The 19024-nt window shown below is 41.2% G+C and overlaps 1 protein-coding gene across 2 annotated transcripts in view; it reads right to left on the bottom strand.

The window, feature by feature from the left end:
• Positions 1–619: 619 nt before the first annotated feature.
• The window catches only part of LOC135697550 (uncharacterized), a 335633-nt gene continuing 317228 nt past the window's right edge, over positions 620–19024 (bottom strand). For both annotated transcript variants that reach the window (XM_065217305.1, XM_065217306.1), the window contains one exon: positions 620–1048. In XM_065217305.1, the coding sequence (XP_065073377.1) occupies positions 702–1048 (347 nt within the window). In that variant the 3' untranslated portion in view covers positions 620–701. The remainder of the gene's footprint in view (positions 1049–19024) is intronic.

The following is a 19024-nucleotide window of genomic DNA, read 5'->3' as shown; positions in this document are numbered from 1 at the left end:
AGTAAAGTCGTTAGCCCCTGGTCCATGAGTTGATGGGTCGATTGGTAGGGTCCAGGTGTGGGAGCTGCCTCCCTGGCGTCGGTAGCATTGGTGTTCAGTACGAAAAACAAGGAATAGTTTGGACGCCAAAACAATTCATTTCCCAAAAATGTCTTCAATTGTGTACTTCTATAGTCGAATTCTAAAAAGTTCCTTAAATAAGCCTCAGGATAAATGGGGCAAAAACGGTTAAATAGTTTACGAAAGGTTTCGTTAAAAAATCTTCATCCTATGATTGTCATCATAATGGAAGGTCACAATTGCCGTGGCGAAGAAATTAGTAGGGTCTCCTTTTCGGTTGATTCACTCAAGCAATTAAATTTTCATTTTCAAATAGTCATCATTGGTGCAAGGAATCAAACAAGCAATCACAATATACAACCTTAAAACAACTCAGTAAAACAGGTGCTGCAAATCACACACACACACACAATTCAAGCTGAACAATGCATTAGGTCCTAAGTAACATCGACGGATTATCTTTATCGACTTTCTCTTTCGTTAATAACATGGGTTCAGAACCGATTCTTGTCGTGTTTGTCGTAATGTCTTAACATGGCCGAGAGGATTCAAAGAGAAAGTCAACGAAGAGAATCTGTCAATGTTACTTAGGACCTAATGCATTGTTCAGCTTCAATTGTACTCAGGTAACATGAAACGGATCAAAAATCAAAAGCACATACCATCCTAGCTAGCTCATCGGTACTCATCGTGGCATCATCGGGATAGTAGGATTTGCGTGTGCGTGTGACATTTTTGTTGTAGTTGTAGTTGTGATGGTGGAAAGTAGTAATGGAATTCATGGATGACGATGATGATGATTGTGATGGAGAGTAGGAGGAAGCTCTGGAGCGATAGCGTACCTTTGTGCCGACTTCTCTCGTCGAGATGCCCATCTTCTCGTGGTGCCTCAACTGCACCGGGTAGATGATCTGGTAGGAGTTTCTACCGATCTTTTCCACCAGCTCCTGATTCTGCTGGTGCTCCTTGAGTAGACGTTCCACCTCACCTGTTGAGAGAGATAGCAAAGGGAGAAAAGATTAGAAAGTGCTAAGTAGATCAAATAGAATCAGATTTTCCGCTTCGTTATAAATCCAGAAAGGACTTTGCCAGAATCACACTTGACGAACCAACTCGACCCGGGCTCTGGGGTGCGAGAGCGAATGATGCTGTGTCACCAGCACCATCCATCGTCCATCGTCACACCTTTACCGGTGATTTATGAGTTCGTCAAGAGGGGCTGCGTATTTTTTGGCTGTCGAGTAGCTTTCCGTACCAACAACGACGTGTACATGACATTTACAAAGTGCTCTTAAAAGCAGATGCATGTCGGGCCACTATTAAACCGTTGGACCTATTTTGTCCCATCCTGTTCTGGCAATTGGGAGTTCGGGTGGGGCTCGGTCGCTTGGTTTTTCGAGCAATAGGGTTATCTTGTGGTGGTAATTGCTCTTCCGACCTTTCTACCGTTCGTTGTTTCAACAGCTGACAAAATTGCTCGCTAAACTCTTCAATGCCGAGAGGTCAAATGTCTCAATATCCAGGCAGTGCGTCTCCTCATTTTAATACCAGACACACACTGAGGCGGGTACCAACAGACGGATGTACCAAAACCGGTAGGTGGCGAGAGCAAGTTTTAATTTAATTTCCATTTCGCTAAAACTGTAATTAAATTAAATGAAAATAATGCCATTTGCGAACGAACGCTGCTAAAGCATTCTAGCAGGGGCATTTCCATTTTGTCAACTACCGGCCACTCACTCCATTTTTGTACGGTGCGGACGGAGTGTTTTCTTCGCCTCCAGGACACGAATCGAAATAATTGACTTTTTGCGCTTTGACGACGCTGTGGGCACACAAACGATTTTGTCTACTCGTTTGGTAAAAACTCGTCATCAACTGTCATTAGCCAGGGATGCCAGATATACAGACATGTCTTATACAGACATGTCTTATACAGACTAGAGTCGGTGTATAATGAGTCACGCCAAGAGAAAAACAGTTGAACTCGCATCACGGTTTCCGAAGGATTCCCTTTCTTTTCACTTGGCAACAGAGGACTTCTACATCAACTTTAAATGACTTCTAGCGAGAACCAAAAATAACGGCTGTAGTGAATCATAATATCAGTGATTTTGTCAAATTATCTTATCAAAAAATAGTAGAAATTCTCATTACTGATCAAAACCAAACGTATCCCATGACCATTTAATGCTCGCTGCGTGTTTACGATGATTTCTTCAATTTTATTTTATATTTCATTGCAATACCTTTCGTAGACCTTTCATAGCATCGTAATGTTTATTTACTTTGCACGATAGGTAGCCGATTTGACAGTTCAATAGGTAGACTTGGCTTCACTCTTGGCGTGACTCATTATACACCGACTCTAATACAGACATGTCTTATACAGACATGTCTTATACAGACATTCTTGCTTACAGACTCAATTCAGACCTTGGGAAAAGGTTACAGATATATGAAGAATTCAATATCTATCAGCATTCTAATTTCTCCAACTACGGGGATCGCAGTCTCGCAGATTTACTCGAATTTGCATTTCAGATTTTGGGTGTGGCGTGATTTTGGTACGGATTATTTGCACTAGCCCAACAAACATTGAATGTTAAATAAGAGCTTATTCAGGCAAAAATCAGCTTCTTCAGCTAAACCAAGGTTGATTCAGCTGTTGATCTACTCAAATTGTTTGTTAGGAAGTCTGAATTCAGAGAAGTTTAAATTTATTTAAAGACTCCATTTCCAACTAAATTAGCGCTGTTTGAAAGCAGAATAAACTAGTTTTTGCTGATGTGTTATGTTTTGCTTCAATAAGCTCCTATTAGTTTTTCAATATTTGTTGTGTTGTTATGATTTCAAGGACAAAAGTTAAAACAGTTATAATAGCTTTTGCAAAAAAAAAAAAAACATTTCAATCGTCAGTTGATCATGACAGCTTTCTCGTTGCATTTATGCAGGTCTGTAGTCAATGGTATTATGATCTACATATGCCAAGTCTAGGCTTAAAAATTTACGGAGATAACATTTTTTTTTTTTTTTTTTTTTTTTTTTTTTTATATCTTTATTAAGGAGACTACATGATAACATGATTATGCAATGCGATACATTCTTTAGGACCATGGACACTAGAGTGATGCAAAATTTGAAATTTTCGCTCCACAATACTTAAACGATTCCAAATCTGATCCTGACTAACCTCTCAAAATTTGAACCCATTTGGTGAGAAACTGAGATGGCACAAACTATTTGAAGTTTGTATGGGAATTACTATGGTAAAACCAAGATTTTTGTTCATGTCTATCTAAAATTTCACCATATTGGTTTGCTTCAAAAACTTTCAACTGTAGTTGTAAGAAATTTTCCCAGCTACAACATTGCTGAAGATCATTTTTTGATTAAATGCGAGGATCGAAAGTTATCAATTGTTCAATGCGCTGATGTCTTATGATCATGCTCAATCAACTGATCAGCAGGCAACATTGGTGTTTCTGGGGCGTTGAATAGTACACAAAAATCATGGCTACTATGTCACACTGCAAAATACAGTGTTGCCTAGTTGTCATAAGTTTACCAATCTCTTAAATATTTAATAACTTTTTTCTGTCTCGTTTTACATAGAAACGATTTTCAGCAAAGTTGTAGCTGAGAAAATTTTCTGTAAGAATTGCTATCGAATTGTTTCGCAGCTCAATATGGAAAAATACTAGAAGGCAATGAACAAAAAGTTGAGATTTCCCATAGTAATTTACATGTAAACTTCAAATGGCTTGTGCGAAGTCTGTTTCTAACCAAATGAGTTGTAACTTTTGGAGGCTAATCAGGACCCGATTTGAAACCATTTAAGCACTGTGGAGCGAAAAAGTCAAATTTTGGATCAGTCTAATGGACACCCTCTCTTTAGAATGGGAGCTCAAGAGCGTGACTTCTTTTGAACCATAAAATATGTAGTTGGAGATGACTAACGTCAAATATCATAGACATCAATAGAGTTGATAGTTCCGGTAGAGTACGGCAGTGTGAAAATTGTATATAGAGAGTAGAAAGCGAGTAAAGGTAAATTTTGATGAAGGCCAGGTAAATCATCTCCTATACCAAACTCCCCTGTTGCGAAAGGATGGTGAAGAGTATCTTCGGAGGTAGTTCCTATACCAGTAATGTACCATGAAAAGGTGATCTACCTGCGTTACTGGTTTAAAATGGTTTTTAGGATAAAACTGATGAAAAACTTGTTTATGTAAAAAGTTCAAAAGTTTTCAAAAAAATTGTTGTTGATGGTTTTTTGTTGATTTTGTAGTATGAAACTTTTCCCGACGCCCCTTTAATTTTTATTAGCTGTTCACTTTATAAAACAGACTCTCACTTTAGATCACAACTTTTTTTGTTTGTCTACTTAGCTGGAGGCTTTCTTCGGCAAGTATGAATTTCTATTTATAAGCAATATACCAACAATTTTCTATAACAATCATCGCCATCGGGATCACGGAAGGTACTCCGTTCTCCCCGATTCACTTCAACACCGATCTTCCCATCGTCGGAATTAGAATTGAGTCCACAATCCCGGTGCCAATCGAAAATGACCTTCAAAATAGTCTTCAACGAGCGCTAGATTCGATTACCGGTCCTCTCCTTATCCTCGGTGACTCTAATGGGCACCACCCATCCTAGGGGAGCTCTAAAGTAAATCCTTGCAGCTCTGTTATCGCTGAGCTAACGGAATCACTCAATCTAGTGATCCTCAATGACGGATCCAACACCTTCGTTCGCGGTCAAACCGATGCCGCAGTCGATATATCAGCGGCCAGTCCCACCATTACCGGAAAGCTTTTATGGAGGGCCCTAGAGGACCCAGCCTGGAGCGACCATTATCTGATAGTTATCTTGCTGGGGAGATCCCCTTCCAGAATCCTCCCAGGTCTATACACGGGAAAAAAAGAGTTCCCATATTAGTGAACCACAGCCGTGAACCATAGTTCACGGTGTATATTTGAGAAAATTTTGTTCTGGATAGTTGGCCGTGATTTTTAGTTCACGGTCTGTTCCCGTTTTCAGGAACGATTTTTTTTTCGAGTACGAGCAAGCCAACTGGGAGCTTTTCGATCAAGCAGTTACTCATGCATCCAACGAACACCCGCCGACAAATATGGAGGAACTAATGGAGAATATCCTCGGGGCAGTGAGTACCGCAATTCTAAAGACCAGTCCGTACTCTGGGAGGAAACCTCTCCACTGGTGGTGTGCCGAAAAAAAATCAGCAATTAAAGCAAGAAAAAAGGCCCTCCGTGTTGCAAAACGTCTGCCTAAAGACCACCCGATAAAGAGCGTGTTACCGAACCAAGAGAAACCACTACCGCCAAGCCATTGGGGACGCCAAAAAGAACAGCTGGGAGGATTTTCTCGAGGGGATCAACTCCAACCATATGGCCTCAGAGCTGTGGATCCGAGTCAATGCTCTGAGTGGCAAGAGAAAGAGACCCATTAGTCATTGCCAACGCCTTGATCGACCATTTTGAGTCCTTATCATCTATCAACCGCAGCGAAGAGAACTTCATTAGCCGGAAAAACGTCTCCACTCAAAGTATCGATAACATTTCCATCCCGGAGGATGCTGTTCCACTTTCCATCAACGTTCCTTTCCTTATCGACGAGCTCAATCACGCCCTCAGCCGGGGCAGTGGAAAATTGGCAAGTCCGGACGAGATAGGTTATCCCATGCTACACCATCTGCCGCTGGAAACCAAACTCATATTTCTCGACATTCTCAACAAGACCTGGATCGGCAACATCTTGCCTTGCGAGTGGTTACATAGCTTAGTGGTTCCTATGCCCAAGAACGAGTAAGCAACTCTCTCCCCGGGAGATTTCCGCCCCATCTCCTTTACCTGCTGTATGAGCAAGACTCTCGAGCGCATGGTGAACCGTCCCTTGATAGGTTTTCTTGAAGGTAATAACCTTTTAGACCACCGGCAACACGCTTTTCGGCCTGGACTTACTTTGCAGCAATGGATGATATTTTACAAGATGCGATGGAAAAAGGGCTCCACGTCAATATTGCATCCTTGGATTTGGCTAAGGCCTACCACCGCGCTTGGACACCTTGTGTTATTCAACAACTTGCAGCCTGGGGTCTTTTTGAATAATTTCCTCCGTAACAGATCCTTCCAGATGCTGGTCGGAGATCACCGCTCTTCCGTCAGGGCGGGAGAAACAGGGATACCACAGGGTTCCGTCATAGCCGTCATTTTTGACGTTGGATAACGTCTTTCGGCAACATACGGGGGTAAAAAATTGAAAACAGTCATTTTGGATGCGTTACGAAAAATTAAAAGATTTTGAACGATAATAACTCAACCGTCTCTCGATAGATTTACGAGATTATGGCATCAATCGATTGTAAATATTTCTAGCAATTTGATTAATGTTTTAAAACTATTGATTTCATTCTGTAAACTATTGAAAAATGGTTAAAAGTAAACCATTGTCTAAAGATGGTGAAAATTGATTGATTTTTTTTTTATATTCTTATACTTTCTCCAACCGAGACATCAGATGCGAGTATCTGACACCTCTGATATTTTCTGTTCTACTATATAAGCGTCCAACAAGGTCACCCGTTCCATCATTGTCTATCCGATCGTCGACCCAGCAGCTGAGCAGCAGAGCAGCAGTACCAGAGCAGCGGAAGCAGAGCAACGGCAGCAGAGCAGCGGCAGCAGAGCCTGGGGGCGAAAGGGCAACTACGCCGAGTGCGTTGGTGCCAGTGCTCCGGTATACTGGGCCGCCGTCATGGAATGCCCAGCTGCTGCAGTTCTCAGTCGGTCGTATTCACCGTCTGCTCCGCAAGGGCAACTACGCCGAGCGCGTTGGAAAAATGGCCCTTTTCAGGGCCACAACATTATCAAGAAAGAGTTTAACAATTAATTTTTTAATGCCTTTCCGACACTTGAATATCGAAAGTTGAATCTTCGCAGAGCCATAGATTCCATTTTTATTGCATTTCTACAAAACTTATTTCAGAATCGAACTCGTCTTCACAGACTGTGTGAAGAAGAACGATGCATCATCGAGCACAACCCGTTCCGTTCCAAAATCGTCCTCATCACAACCTCCAAAACAACCATCTACCCTCTCGACATCTCGAGTGGATTTCCCGGTTCATCATACCACCTAGCGCTGTTCTACTGATTGGTAATAATATTTACCCGGAGTTCACCGCACTCGTGGTTGAAGCAAAGCGCCCGGCATGCAAACCGCTCATCAAAATCGCCATCGCCATCCGGTACCCATGCTCGGCATAACCATCATTCCAAAACCACAATCAAAACGGCCCATTTCAGGGCCACCAATAATTCGACAAAGAGTTAGTTTTGAAGACAATTTCTTTCCAGAATATCACAGTTACACTTAAATTTGGGGACTATACTGGGGTGTGGGAACGCTGGAAAGGGAGATGCTGTCTGTCTTCGAACTACCAACATCATTCCAAAGCTCCTCCAGGGCGACAGAGTAGAGCAAACCCAACAACATCAGCCCAACAAAACGGCCCTTTTCAGGGCCACCAAACTTTCGCAAAAGAGTTATTAAGGAATATTCCTAAAATATAATATACACAATTAAGTACAACACATAACAGACGTTATCCAACGCCAACCCTGCGGTCGTATCTAGTATACAACCCTTCGAACTTTTTTCTTTGTGGGTACGAACGGAATCTTCGTTGCTCCTCCTAAAGGTATTTATGTCCTCGTTTACTCGGATGACATTGTGTTAATGGCTATGAGCCACGCTCTCAAAGCATTGCAAAGAAAGCTACAGGTAGCTGTTTCAGCAACCCAAAGATGAGCTACACAGGTAGGCTTCGTGCTATCTGCCCAGAAAAGTGTGGTCTCCCACATCTGCCGTTCCTTCCGCAATCCCCTATGAACAGCCATCAAATGCGGTGGTATACCGATACCTTTCAGGAAAACTATTTCAATACTTGGAGTAATCCTGGACTGACATTCGTCTCACATTTTAATGATGTAAGGAACAGTTGTCACACTCGGCTGAACCAACTCCGGACAATGTCTAAGCCGCACCAGAGCAACAACCGCGAAGCCCTGCTTAAGATTGCCAAAGCAGTCGTTCATGGCAGGCTCTTTTATGGGGTAGAGATCACATGTGCTGCTAACGACTTGTTATCCTCCACGATGACACCCATCTAAAGGGTTTTCCAATAGGGATTTCCTAACTTTGACCGTTCATTGCGGCTACAGGTGTCATTCATTCAGTGTATCTTGCCAAAATTACCATGGAGAGTTATAGCGTCCAACAGTACGTGCAAATGACAAAATTGTTATTATCAAAGTTAGTGTTCTTTGCGAGGAACGTTCCGAGCTCTTCGCCCATTTTTCGGTCGCAGTAATCGTCCTACCGAAAGGACTATTCGCAATGTGGTGAACAAATCCGAGGAAATTGGTTTGGTGAACGCCGCTGTACGCGAAAGTGTGCAGGAGAACCTCCGACAGTCGATTCCGAGCCGCGCACCAGGCAACTTGGTGAATTCTGCGTCGAGACTTGGGTCTACACCCATACACGATCCAATTGACCCAAGAGCTCAAGCTTAACGATCATAGACAGCGCCGTGTGTACGCTGATTGGGTTTTGGAGCAGTTGAAAAATCTTCTTCAGCGACGAGGGGGTATGTGAACAAGCAGAATTGTCGAATTTGGGACAAGGCCAATCCACACGAGGTCCACCAAGTGGCAATGCATCCCCAGAAAGTCACTGTTTGGTGTGCTTTTTAGACCGCATGCGTCATCGGTCCGTACGGAGAGCGCTGCAGGTCGATGATTACCTACTTCTTCGGGCCTTAAGTGGACGATATGGATTTGAACGATATGTGCCATACAGCGCACGACACAATTGATATTCTGCATTAGCGATATCCGGGCATGGTAATTTCGCGCGGAGGCGATGTCAACTGGCCACCAGGATCGTGTGATTTTACCTCGCTAGACTTTTTTTTTTCCTTGTGGAATTATGTTGAGTCGCAGGTCTATGCCAATAAGCCGCAAACCACCGATACCCTCAAAGCCAACATGACTCAAGCCATCAACGAGATTCAGCCCGATTTGTGCGCCAGAGTCATGGGAAATTGGACCTCTCGCCACCAAGCGCAGCCGAGGCGGCCATTTGAACGATGTCATTTTCCATGCATTATGGTATTGATAGGCCTTTCAATCGAAAAATAAATCTCGTCTCGTCGATATCTCACACACAGTTTGTTTTATTCAACTTCAAAGATAGGAAATGCTTAATGTAAAACCCCTTATAACCAAACCTGATAGTGAATAGTGGCTGGTATTTTACCCTCGACACTGGCCGACGCTGCCTGTATTGAGCTGGGAACCCTTCCTGGCTTTGGGAACAGGTAGCGGAAACTATATGCTGCAGGGCCATTAGCTACAGAGAAAACGACTGGGACTAACGAGGTCACTGGAATGAAGCCAGAGAATGGGACGGCCCTTGCCACCAAATTGACTCATCGATAACCAGGTCCTTTAGAGCGGGAGAAAACTCACCTGAACTACATGCACACATTGCGGAACTGCTGAACGGGAGGATACGACACCTACACCACCAGTTGTACCTTCTTCTGGCAACCAGACCGGCCGAAGCTGCGGCAATTCACTACGTGGTAAATCGCCGATAAATCGCTATATATTTTAACTGACTCCGTCAGTGGTCTCGCAGCTTTGAAATCACTGGTAACACGTCATCCGTGGATCCAAGGTATTCAAAAGTTAGCCCCACCGAATGCCATCTTCCTCTGGGTCCCTGGTCATTGTAGGATCAGGGGAAATATTGAACCGGATCACCTCGCTGCCACCGGCCGTTGAGGTCGCAGGGTTACAACGAGCGTCCCCGGTCCGGAAGCCAAAAAGTGGACTAAATCGATACTTCGCGAAGCTTGGACTAGTGAGTGGGCTTCCAGAACAGAGCCATTTATCCGCAAGCTAAAGGGAGAAACAACAAGATGGGCAGATGTTCCAAACTGGTGGGACCAACGTGTCCGTTTGCATTCCAACCACACACGAGTCACACATAACATAAGAAGAGCACCCACCTTCCGGAAGAAATGTGACACTTATGGAGTTACAATGACGGTGGAGCACATAGTGATCAGCTGTCCCTGCTTTCAGGGCATCCGGGTCCTATATGGAATGTCATCTTGTATCTGGGACGCCCTGGGAAACGCTCCGTGCATGGAAACCGCACTCCTATGTTTTATTTAAAGTTGCCGGATTGTATCACGACGTTTGGACCTCCTCAACCACATTACTTAAACTTTGCCAGCAACCAGAAACACTATTAAATAAAGTTTCAATCAGGATAAAAACGCACCGAAGGACACCAGAAACTAAATTACGATCATGGAGAACGGATTTATGAACACTTTAAGGAACCTTGACAGCTTTCACGACAGCAATAGTGCCATATGAATTGGAACCCCTAAATTTCATATCGAGACAGCCGCTACACGTGGGTTAATTTTTAATTTGCGTCAAGCCCTAGGGGCATCCCACTCTAAACTTTGTATTTCTATCGATATACCAATAGATACCTGGGAATATTTATAAATACTTAAGAAATACTTATGAAATATCTAGCGATGGTTTGTTTGCTCGGTTGCTATAGCCTATAAACAAATTTAATTTGTTTGTTTATCTGACGTTTGGATTCAAATCTTATCTGATTTTGTGTACATTTAACATTTATTATATTGTTACCGATCGGGCAACAGTTTTTCGTTGCGAGTGTGAGACGATAGGAAAAGAAACAGTGTTCAGTGTCCCATAATGAAGAGGGCCACGATTGAACAGCGGATAGAGCAAAACGCATAACAAAAGGGTGGTGTATGAGCTATGCTGAAGAGGAGAGAAGGTCAGTGAGTCTGGAGCTGTGGAACAGAGTGGATCTGGTGAAATTTGGATGGGGTTCAGAGACGCACGTTGTTAGAGTGCACTTTTGGAAGGTAGTGTGTGAAGAGCCTATAAGGCGGTGATAGTGTGCCTTTCGGAGACCGAGATTGCAACCTCTGGGACAGCAAACGTCCGTGGTCTCCAAGGATCTGGGATAAGTTCACACTACAGCCGCCGATAGCCACGAGGATCGGCAGCTTGACATAGACAGCGGCCGGTTTCTCTATTGCAGCAGCGTAAGTGTTTCACCTCCCGCCCGCCATTGGATCAATAAAACCATTCAATTAAAGCCTAAATTAACCCTTTTTGTAAAGCTTCTCATAATTCCGAAAAGTCTGTCTACCTCGCCAACACCCGGAGGCCCGGGAGCAAAACAGGCCTTTGGTGTCCACTCCAACAACTGCCGACTGGCTTAGACCAGCAGTCAGGGATGTAGACACGTCCCCTTCAGAGACGGCGCAGAAGTCCCGGTGTCAAACAGTTGTGAGTTTCAATATTAATAGAATTAACTACACGTCACTGACCGTATCGTACGTGACTCTTTGATCCAGTCCCAGGAGGAAGCTATGCTGATGGCCATTGGAACCTTTCGACTATTGCTCGTTTAAATGTATCGTTCAAAATACAGATCTGGAAATGACTATCTTGTTATAAGTATAGTTTTCACGGAGGTTTTCACCGAAGTTTTCACCCACTAGGATCTTGATCCTGTGATAATAACTACGAACATTTAAGCTGATGGGAGCTGGTATCGGAACTTGTGGCATCCTTAGAGTCGAGTCTCATAGCTTCCGTAGCTTTATGGGCCGCAGAAATGAACAACATTCCCATGGATTTCCCCCCATACTATGCCCTTCTACTTGAAGCTCATAAAGGTCGCCAAGTTAGACAAGTTCAAATCGAAAAATCGGTTCAGAACAAAATTTAGAACGGTTATTAAAATTGACTATCACAACATTCAATTCACCTGATATTTTTCTTACAGACGCTTACTTTGAACATTCCCATGAGGGAATTATGGTCCTAAGGGTTTCGTTTAAAGAAAATCTATTATTTCACCCTAAAAAAAACCAATAGTGTTGGAACCATTGAGTTGGAAAGCATGTATTAAGCACTCTTCGCAAAAATTAAAGAAAATGTACTCCCCCTTCCCATTCGTCACTTTGTTCCACTACCTAAAGCATTGCTTGTCACACATTTGTAACACCCCCCAGAGCGTGACGTACTTAATGGATGCTCCCTTAGAGGCTTGAACTAGCTTCTAGTGGATAGTTACAATGATTTTACGTCACAGATTATAAAAAAATGTGGCGATATTGGGGGCATGCTCATTAAATGGGTTAATGAGCTGAACGATAACCTTACAAAAAAGCTCCATTTTCCATGTTTCATTTTATGGTTTAAAAAACCATATTGTTATTTTCAAATTATTGTTATTTATAGATTCGGTGGTTTGGTAAACTATGATTAGTCTGTGAAATGTTTAGTAGTCTTGATAATAAACAATTTCATTGTGTTCAGCTTTTATTTCATAATATATACATTCAACAACAACATACATTCTTCCACAAATATGAATCACTTCCATATGATGAACACGCTAGACTGACTGTACAGTAATTAAATGTTCTTTAATTGTAAGGGACTGTTCACATTTAAAGCTCTTTGGTTCTACAATCGTCTTCTAGGATTCTGATGTTAAAGAAAACGGATCAAAAAGACTTGGTGTACTTTCACATTTTAGATCACTGAAAAACATACATTTTGTTATATCCTTTCGTAGGCAGATTTGAAATACTTACCTCTTACAATGAATTCATATTTCATTTCAAATAAACTAATTTTATACTCTAAAAAATGATTAGATCACGTGACTAAAATTATCGAACTGATGGAGCAAAAAACAACAAATACAGCACTAGCAACCGGTCCTAAACAAACGTTACTACGATGGAAATAAAACCTAAAAACAAAATATTAAAAAATACTTAGCGATACTTACGAGATATTTAAAAATATTTAATAAATATCCGAACTAAAGTTTAGAGTGGGATGCCCCTAGGTCAAGCCAAAAAATTTTGATCTTTTTAAATTTTCAGTGATGTTACACATCAACTAAAACATGTATGAATTGTGTATAACAAAGTATACATACGCGTTTTCAACATTTTATTATGATATTTTTCGTCCCACGTTAATCTATTCTCTAGTGGTTTTCATTCAATTTGAATTGAATATGCAAACTGGTAAGACGTAAGACGTAAGACAAAGTTCGATATGAATGATCGTTTTTCGACACCCAACTTAAAACATGTTGTTCTAATTAGTGATCTGGAAAGTTCAAAGGATTAGGGCTTAAGAATAAATGCTTCCACATGAATAAATAAATAAATAAATAAATAAATAAATAAATAAATAAATAAATAAATAAATAAATAGGTAAATAAATAAATATGGGTATCTCAAGGGTTCCATAGAAAAAAAATTACTATGTTACGTAAGAAAAAACAAAGACAGAAAATAGCATAATTTTTTTTTGTTCTGGTAATGCGTTTATTGTGACTTACTTTGAATATTCATTAAAAGATATCAATAATCTAAGCATTACATAATTTTGATGCATCATAATCTTCACATATAAATATGGTTGCAACGTAAAATGAAAAAGTTACAGACTTTTCGGTGTCCTAGTCCAAGTCAATATTGTAGTTTTAAATGCTCTTTTTTATATTTAACCCGAAAGCACTTGATTTTTTACAGTGTATATTTTTACTAACAAGAAAAAAAAATCCTACAATTTTGTCGAGTCATGTTTTGTTAAAAAATCTCTAATACACCATGTTGAAGTTTTTTGCGTGATTCTAAATGACTGAATTTTAGCTCAAATTTAAATGATTGACCATAACAAACAATCATGCAAAGTTTCATGCAAATCGGAAAAGGTCGCTTCAGATCGATTCGTCATTTGGCGTGTAGACAATTTTCAAAACCATCTGGCATCCCTGGTCATTAGACGAAGTGAGAGATGGACTGCGGAATGCTTGCGAAGAAGGTAAAGCGTTAGATACTCTCTTTATTGTGCTCTTAATTATTTAAAGGTAGGAAATGTGCTTTAGATGATCCGGTTGCGTGCTGAACGTGACAACGTCCGTCTGGTTTCACCCAGTGGATTAATTTGCGAAAGCCAATGACGCTGTATTGCACATAATTAGGGTTGCTTGCGTGTCTTTTAGTCATTGTATCTATCGTGGAGCATTTGGTGAAAGTAGCTCACTGTTCATTTGAAAAGAACGACACATTATTAGGGTGTATTAAAAGAATCTGACTTGTTCAAATTGGTTCACAGAAAATGTGACAAATGGCCTCTTTGCTTACGCGATGTATATCAACAATCACGCCGATTCCTTACATGGAACGGTCTGCATCTCTTGAACTAACTGTCGAGGTTAGTAACCAGCGTCTGCCAAAGTCGAATTTAACCGCTCGAGAATCTCTGCGACCTTTCGATCGGTCGTGACTCGGGAATGATCCTAACCCGAGTAGGAGAAAATATCTTATAACTTATAACTAATCCTGTTCGTGGTACAATAATTATGTGCTGACCAGCCTGACATATAGAGTGTCCCAGAATGTATAAGCATGACTTTGGAACACCCCTTCTTATTCCAGATGACGTTTAAACAGCTGATTATGACGCTGAATCATTGTTGACATTTCAACCAACAGTTTCGTGTATCGCAAGTGTCGGTTCTTTACATTTCTGTGACAATGCGAAGCATATCTCCGGAAAAGCGCAAACAGATCGTGCACAAATGGTGTACTATCCCCAAAATTTCTCTGAGTCAATTAGCGAAATTGGAAGGTGTAAGCATCGGAGCTGTTCGAAACGCAATTCGGAACTATGGTGAAGCAACATTCCAGGACAAGCAAAAATCTGGACGGTAATCGAACCCTGGACCGAAAAATCGTGCAAGCTTTCAGTCGCAAGAAAAGTGCTACGGTTCGAGACGCGGGATCCTCGAAGAGTATCGTCTAGCGGGCCAAGGCAAGAATGGGTATAAAGACGAATAAGAAGCAGAAAAAGCCAAGGTGGAGTGACTCAAGGAATCAAAAATATCTCCAAATGACAAAATGACAAGCGATCAACGAACCGAATAATAACGCTATGTCAGAACTGCAAAACAATAATGATATAATCTTCTTCCTTCTTTTTCATGACAAGCAGCCCGTGCGACACAACTCACTCGGGGCGGTAGAAGGAAACGAGCAAATTATTGGCAAGCTGCTTCACGAAGTAAAGCCGAACACGATACACGTGTGTTAATGGGAATTTTTTGTTATGTATTTTCTCGATTCATATCAAGCTATGTCCTCATCCGAGTATATTGCAACAAAGCAGGCAAGCAATATATCATTATCCTTCTACCACTCGGATCGAGCTATGTTACAAAGCGAATTTGTCATGGTAGTCGTAGCAACCGTTTTGTCTGTATCGTTGGTTGCTTTATGTGTTTGGATTCGCTGGGAGTGACAAACATGCTGCATCCGTCAACCCGAGGGCTCGGAAGTTATACCAACAATCAATACGAAACTAACGATTTTAAATTGGCTCACCACTTTAGTAGCCTATTGGTCCCAAGCAAACGATTAACGTACCCTATTCTAGTTGAAATTCTATTACTACACTATGTTTGTTTTGATTCGCTATGAAAGTTTGACAGATAACATCAGGGGTGTGTGGATTCATGCAAAACATGCAGGGGTGAGTGAAATAGCTTGGGACTGCTTGGGACCGTTGTTCTGGTACTGAGTGAGCCAAAAATAATAATGATTTTCTTCGGGACCCAGTGGTCTTAGAGTTACCTCTATGGTTATACCATAGAGGTAACTCTAAGCAGAAGGTCCCGAAGAAATGTGCTCAACTTTTTGGCTCAGCTCTGGTACTCTCTTCGGTCCCAAGCTAATCGATTCACCCTTTGAAACATAGGAAAAACCAATAACCCCTCATTTTACCTGTCAAACTTTCATAGCGAATCAAAACAAACATTGCGTAGTACTAGAATTTCGACTAGAATGGGATACGTTAATCGTTTGCTTGGGACCAATAGGCTACACGGATATAAATCTCCTTATACCTTTTGGCAAATTTCCATCGCTGATTATTCATAAAATGTATAAGTCAACTAATAAGCAGACGCCTTGCAAAAAGTTAATAAAGATCATGTATCAAATGAAATGTATAAGCGGTCACACATACCTTTTATGCATTCTAATAGGACCTATGTGGTTTGTCTTATGGAATGTATAAGGCTGATGCTTTGGCAAAAATGTATAAGTGAAACACATGAATTAAATACTTGATTTTCGTTTCGTGTAGTCAAGTAGTGAGCCAATTTAAAATCTTTAGTTTCGTATTGATTGTTGGTTATACGACCAATTGCTGTGCGTAAAATCGCTGTGCGTGATTATGGATGATGAATTATACGATAAATGGTGATACGTCCTGGTGATCATTACTACACCGTTAGTGATGGTCGAAGTGTTGACGACGTGGATAAGGCGATTTTTTCCGAAAAATTCGGTAAAAAGGCTATGGTTTGGCAAGTCATTTGTGAGTGTAGTATGCTTTCCAAACCGTTTATGACAACGGAGACAATGACAACCGATGTTTACGTGCGTTATTGTTTAAGCAAGCGTCTGTTACCCATGATCCGCAAACACGACGCCTCAGTACTGTTTTTGGCCAGATTTGGTGTCGGTTCATTACTCCAAGGACACGGTAGCCTAGTATAAAGCCAACAAGGTCCAATTCGTACCCAAGAAGATGAATACAAACTGTCCCAGACCAGGCCAATCGAAACTTTTTGGACCATGACCAAAGCATATTTGCGGAAACATGTAAAGGCAGCGGATTCCGTTACAAAGTTTGCGAAAGACTTCCGCTATAAAGTTTGTGACTGTATCCAAAATTGTTGGAAAGGCATCTGTGCTGAAGCTAATGAGTAGCTTATTATCGTTTTTTTAAATCGTACTTAGACATTCTGGGACACCCTATAAGAAATAAAATACCAAAGAATTATTCCAAAAATACATGCAAAATACTTCGTATATCAAAATTTGATATTTTGATACTGCTTGGGTCTGAAACACCCAGAAATTACAACCCTGGATTTATACTGCTGCATGACTGATGGAAACAATAGACGCATTTCGCGCCAAATCGTATTCGGAGCTGGTAGCACCCTCTCAGATTTCAATGAAACTTTCTGGATGCGTGAACCTTGACTAAATATGCCATTTTGCATACTTAGTTTTTCCAAAATGTATCTAGAGTAACATTTGAGAAGGGCCAAACTTTTTCAACAAAATATTATGGAAAAATGACAACTCCTACAAAAATGTGTTGTATGGATGACTTTTAGGAAATTGTCCAAGTTATCGAAAAAAAATGCTGGAAAAATTTCATTTCAGACCTACACTGAAAAAAATCATCGATTTTTAAAATTTAAAGTCGATTTAAAAAAAATCACCATGTTCGATTTGGATGAAACTTTACCTCAAGATAGGTAATAATGTTTACTACATCCATACATCGCGAGAAGGGCACTTTTAAGGAAAAAAAGTTTTTCTTACAAAAACTTTTTCATGTCTGAACTAATTTTTTTTTTTGATTTGCCATTTTCACACAAAACTAAACCAGTGAAGCTCAAAATCATCTCAGAATCCAATGAAGCTCAATTTGTGATTCAATTTTGTCTAATCAGCACTTAAGTTCACTTTGATTTATCGAGAATTACATATGAAAAGGGCTCATGATGCATTTCTCGCCAAATCGTATTTGGAATTGGCAGCACCCTCTCAGAGTTCAATAAAACTATTTGGACATGTAGACCTTGTCAAAAAAATATCATTCCCTTATTCTGTTGTCTACTACTGATGCAAAATTTGATAATATGTGAGAGAAAAAAGTCAAGATTTTTAGCAAGCACGAAGAAACAAACTACGTTACAGCATCACCATTAGTACCTACGCCCGGTCGGGACCAGCCCAGTGGCAGGTGCGTAGGCAACATGTTATACCGTGACAGCGCAGCAAAATAAATGATTTGAGCCCGGGACATGCTGCCTACTGTCAAACGCTTCTTCTTCTTCTTCACATTCCAAGCTTATTGCATATCGCATATTAGCTTATTGCGTGCTCTCAACTGAGTGTTCTAGATGCACTTCCACAGTTATTAATTGAGAGCTTTCGATACCTGTACCATTTTTGCATTGGTATAATTGTGTGACCAATCATACTTCTATGCCCAGGGAAGTCGAGAAATTTTCCAACCCGAAAAATTCCTAGACCGGACCGGGAATTGGACCCAGCCACCTCCAGCATGGTTTTGCTTTGTAGCTGCGCCTTTACCGACTGAGCTAAGGGAAGCCCTGTTAAACGCTGCTGTTGGTATAGGCCTTGTCACTGGCCTGAGACCAACAGCAAGAGCGCCATACGCCATACGATTTATGGGATTGCAGCGATCGCCATCAACTTCCCATACGGTTCCATGGGATCGATAGTAGCAGGACCCAAGAGAGTGCAATCAACCGGTGGAAACCAACGATTTTAAATTTGCTCACTACTTAACTAGCCTATTGGTCCCAAGCTAGTCGAAATTCTAGTACTGCAATATATTTGTTTTGATTCGCTTTTCAAGTTTGACAGATAAAATGAGGGGTTCGTGGATCATCCTATGTTTCGAGAGGTGCATTGATTAACTTGGGACCGAAGAAAGTACCAAAGCTGAGCCAAAAAGTTTAGCACGTTTCTTCGGGACCTACTAGTCTTAGAGTTACCTTTATGGTGCAACTGTTCAAATCACCGATGGTCGTCGACCGTTGGTAGACTTCTACACAGCGCGAGAGGGAGATTTGGGTTAGGTGACCATAGGTCAAGTGATGGCCAGATAGGTACGGGAATCAGTTAGTTTCGGTCGCCAAATAGTACGGTTGGGTATCCCAGTA

This window comes from Ochlerotatus camptorhynchus, unplaced genomic scaffold (genome assembly GCF_037179485.1).
Source record: "Ochlerotatus camptorhynchus isolate MF236.1 unplaced genomic scaffold, CSIRO-AGI_Acam_v1.1 ptg000073l, whole genome shotgun sequence".
Classification (NCBI taxonomy): Eukaryota; Metazoa; Arthropoda; class Insecta; order Diptera; family Culicidae; genus Ochlerotatus; species Ochlerotatus camptorhynchus.
Note: the sequence above shows the minus strand (reverse complement) of the source record. Positions and strands in the feature narration are given on the sequence as shown.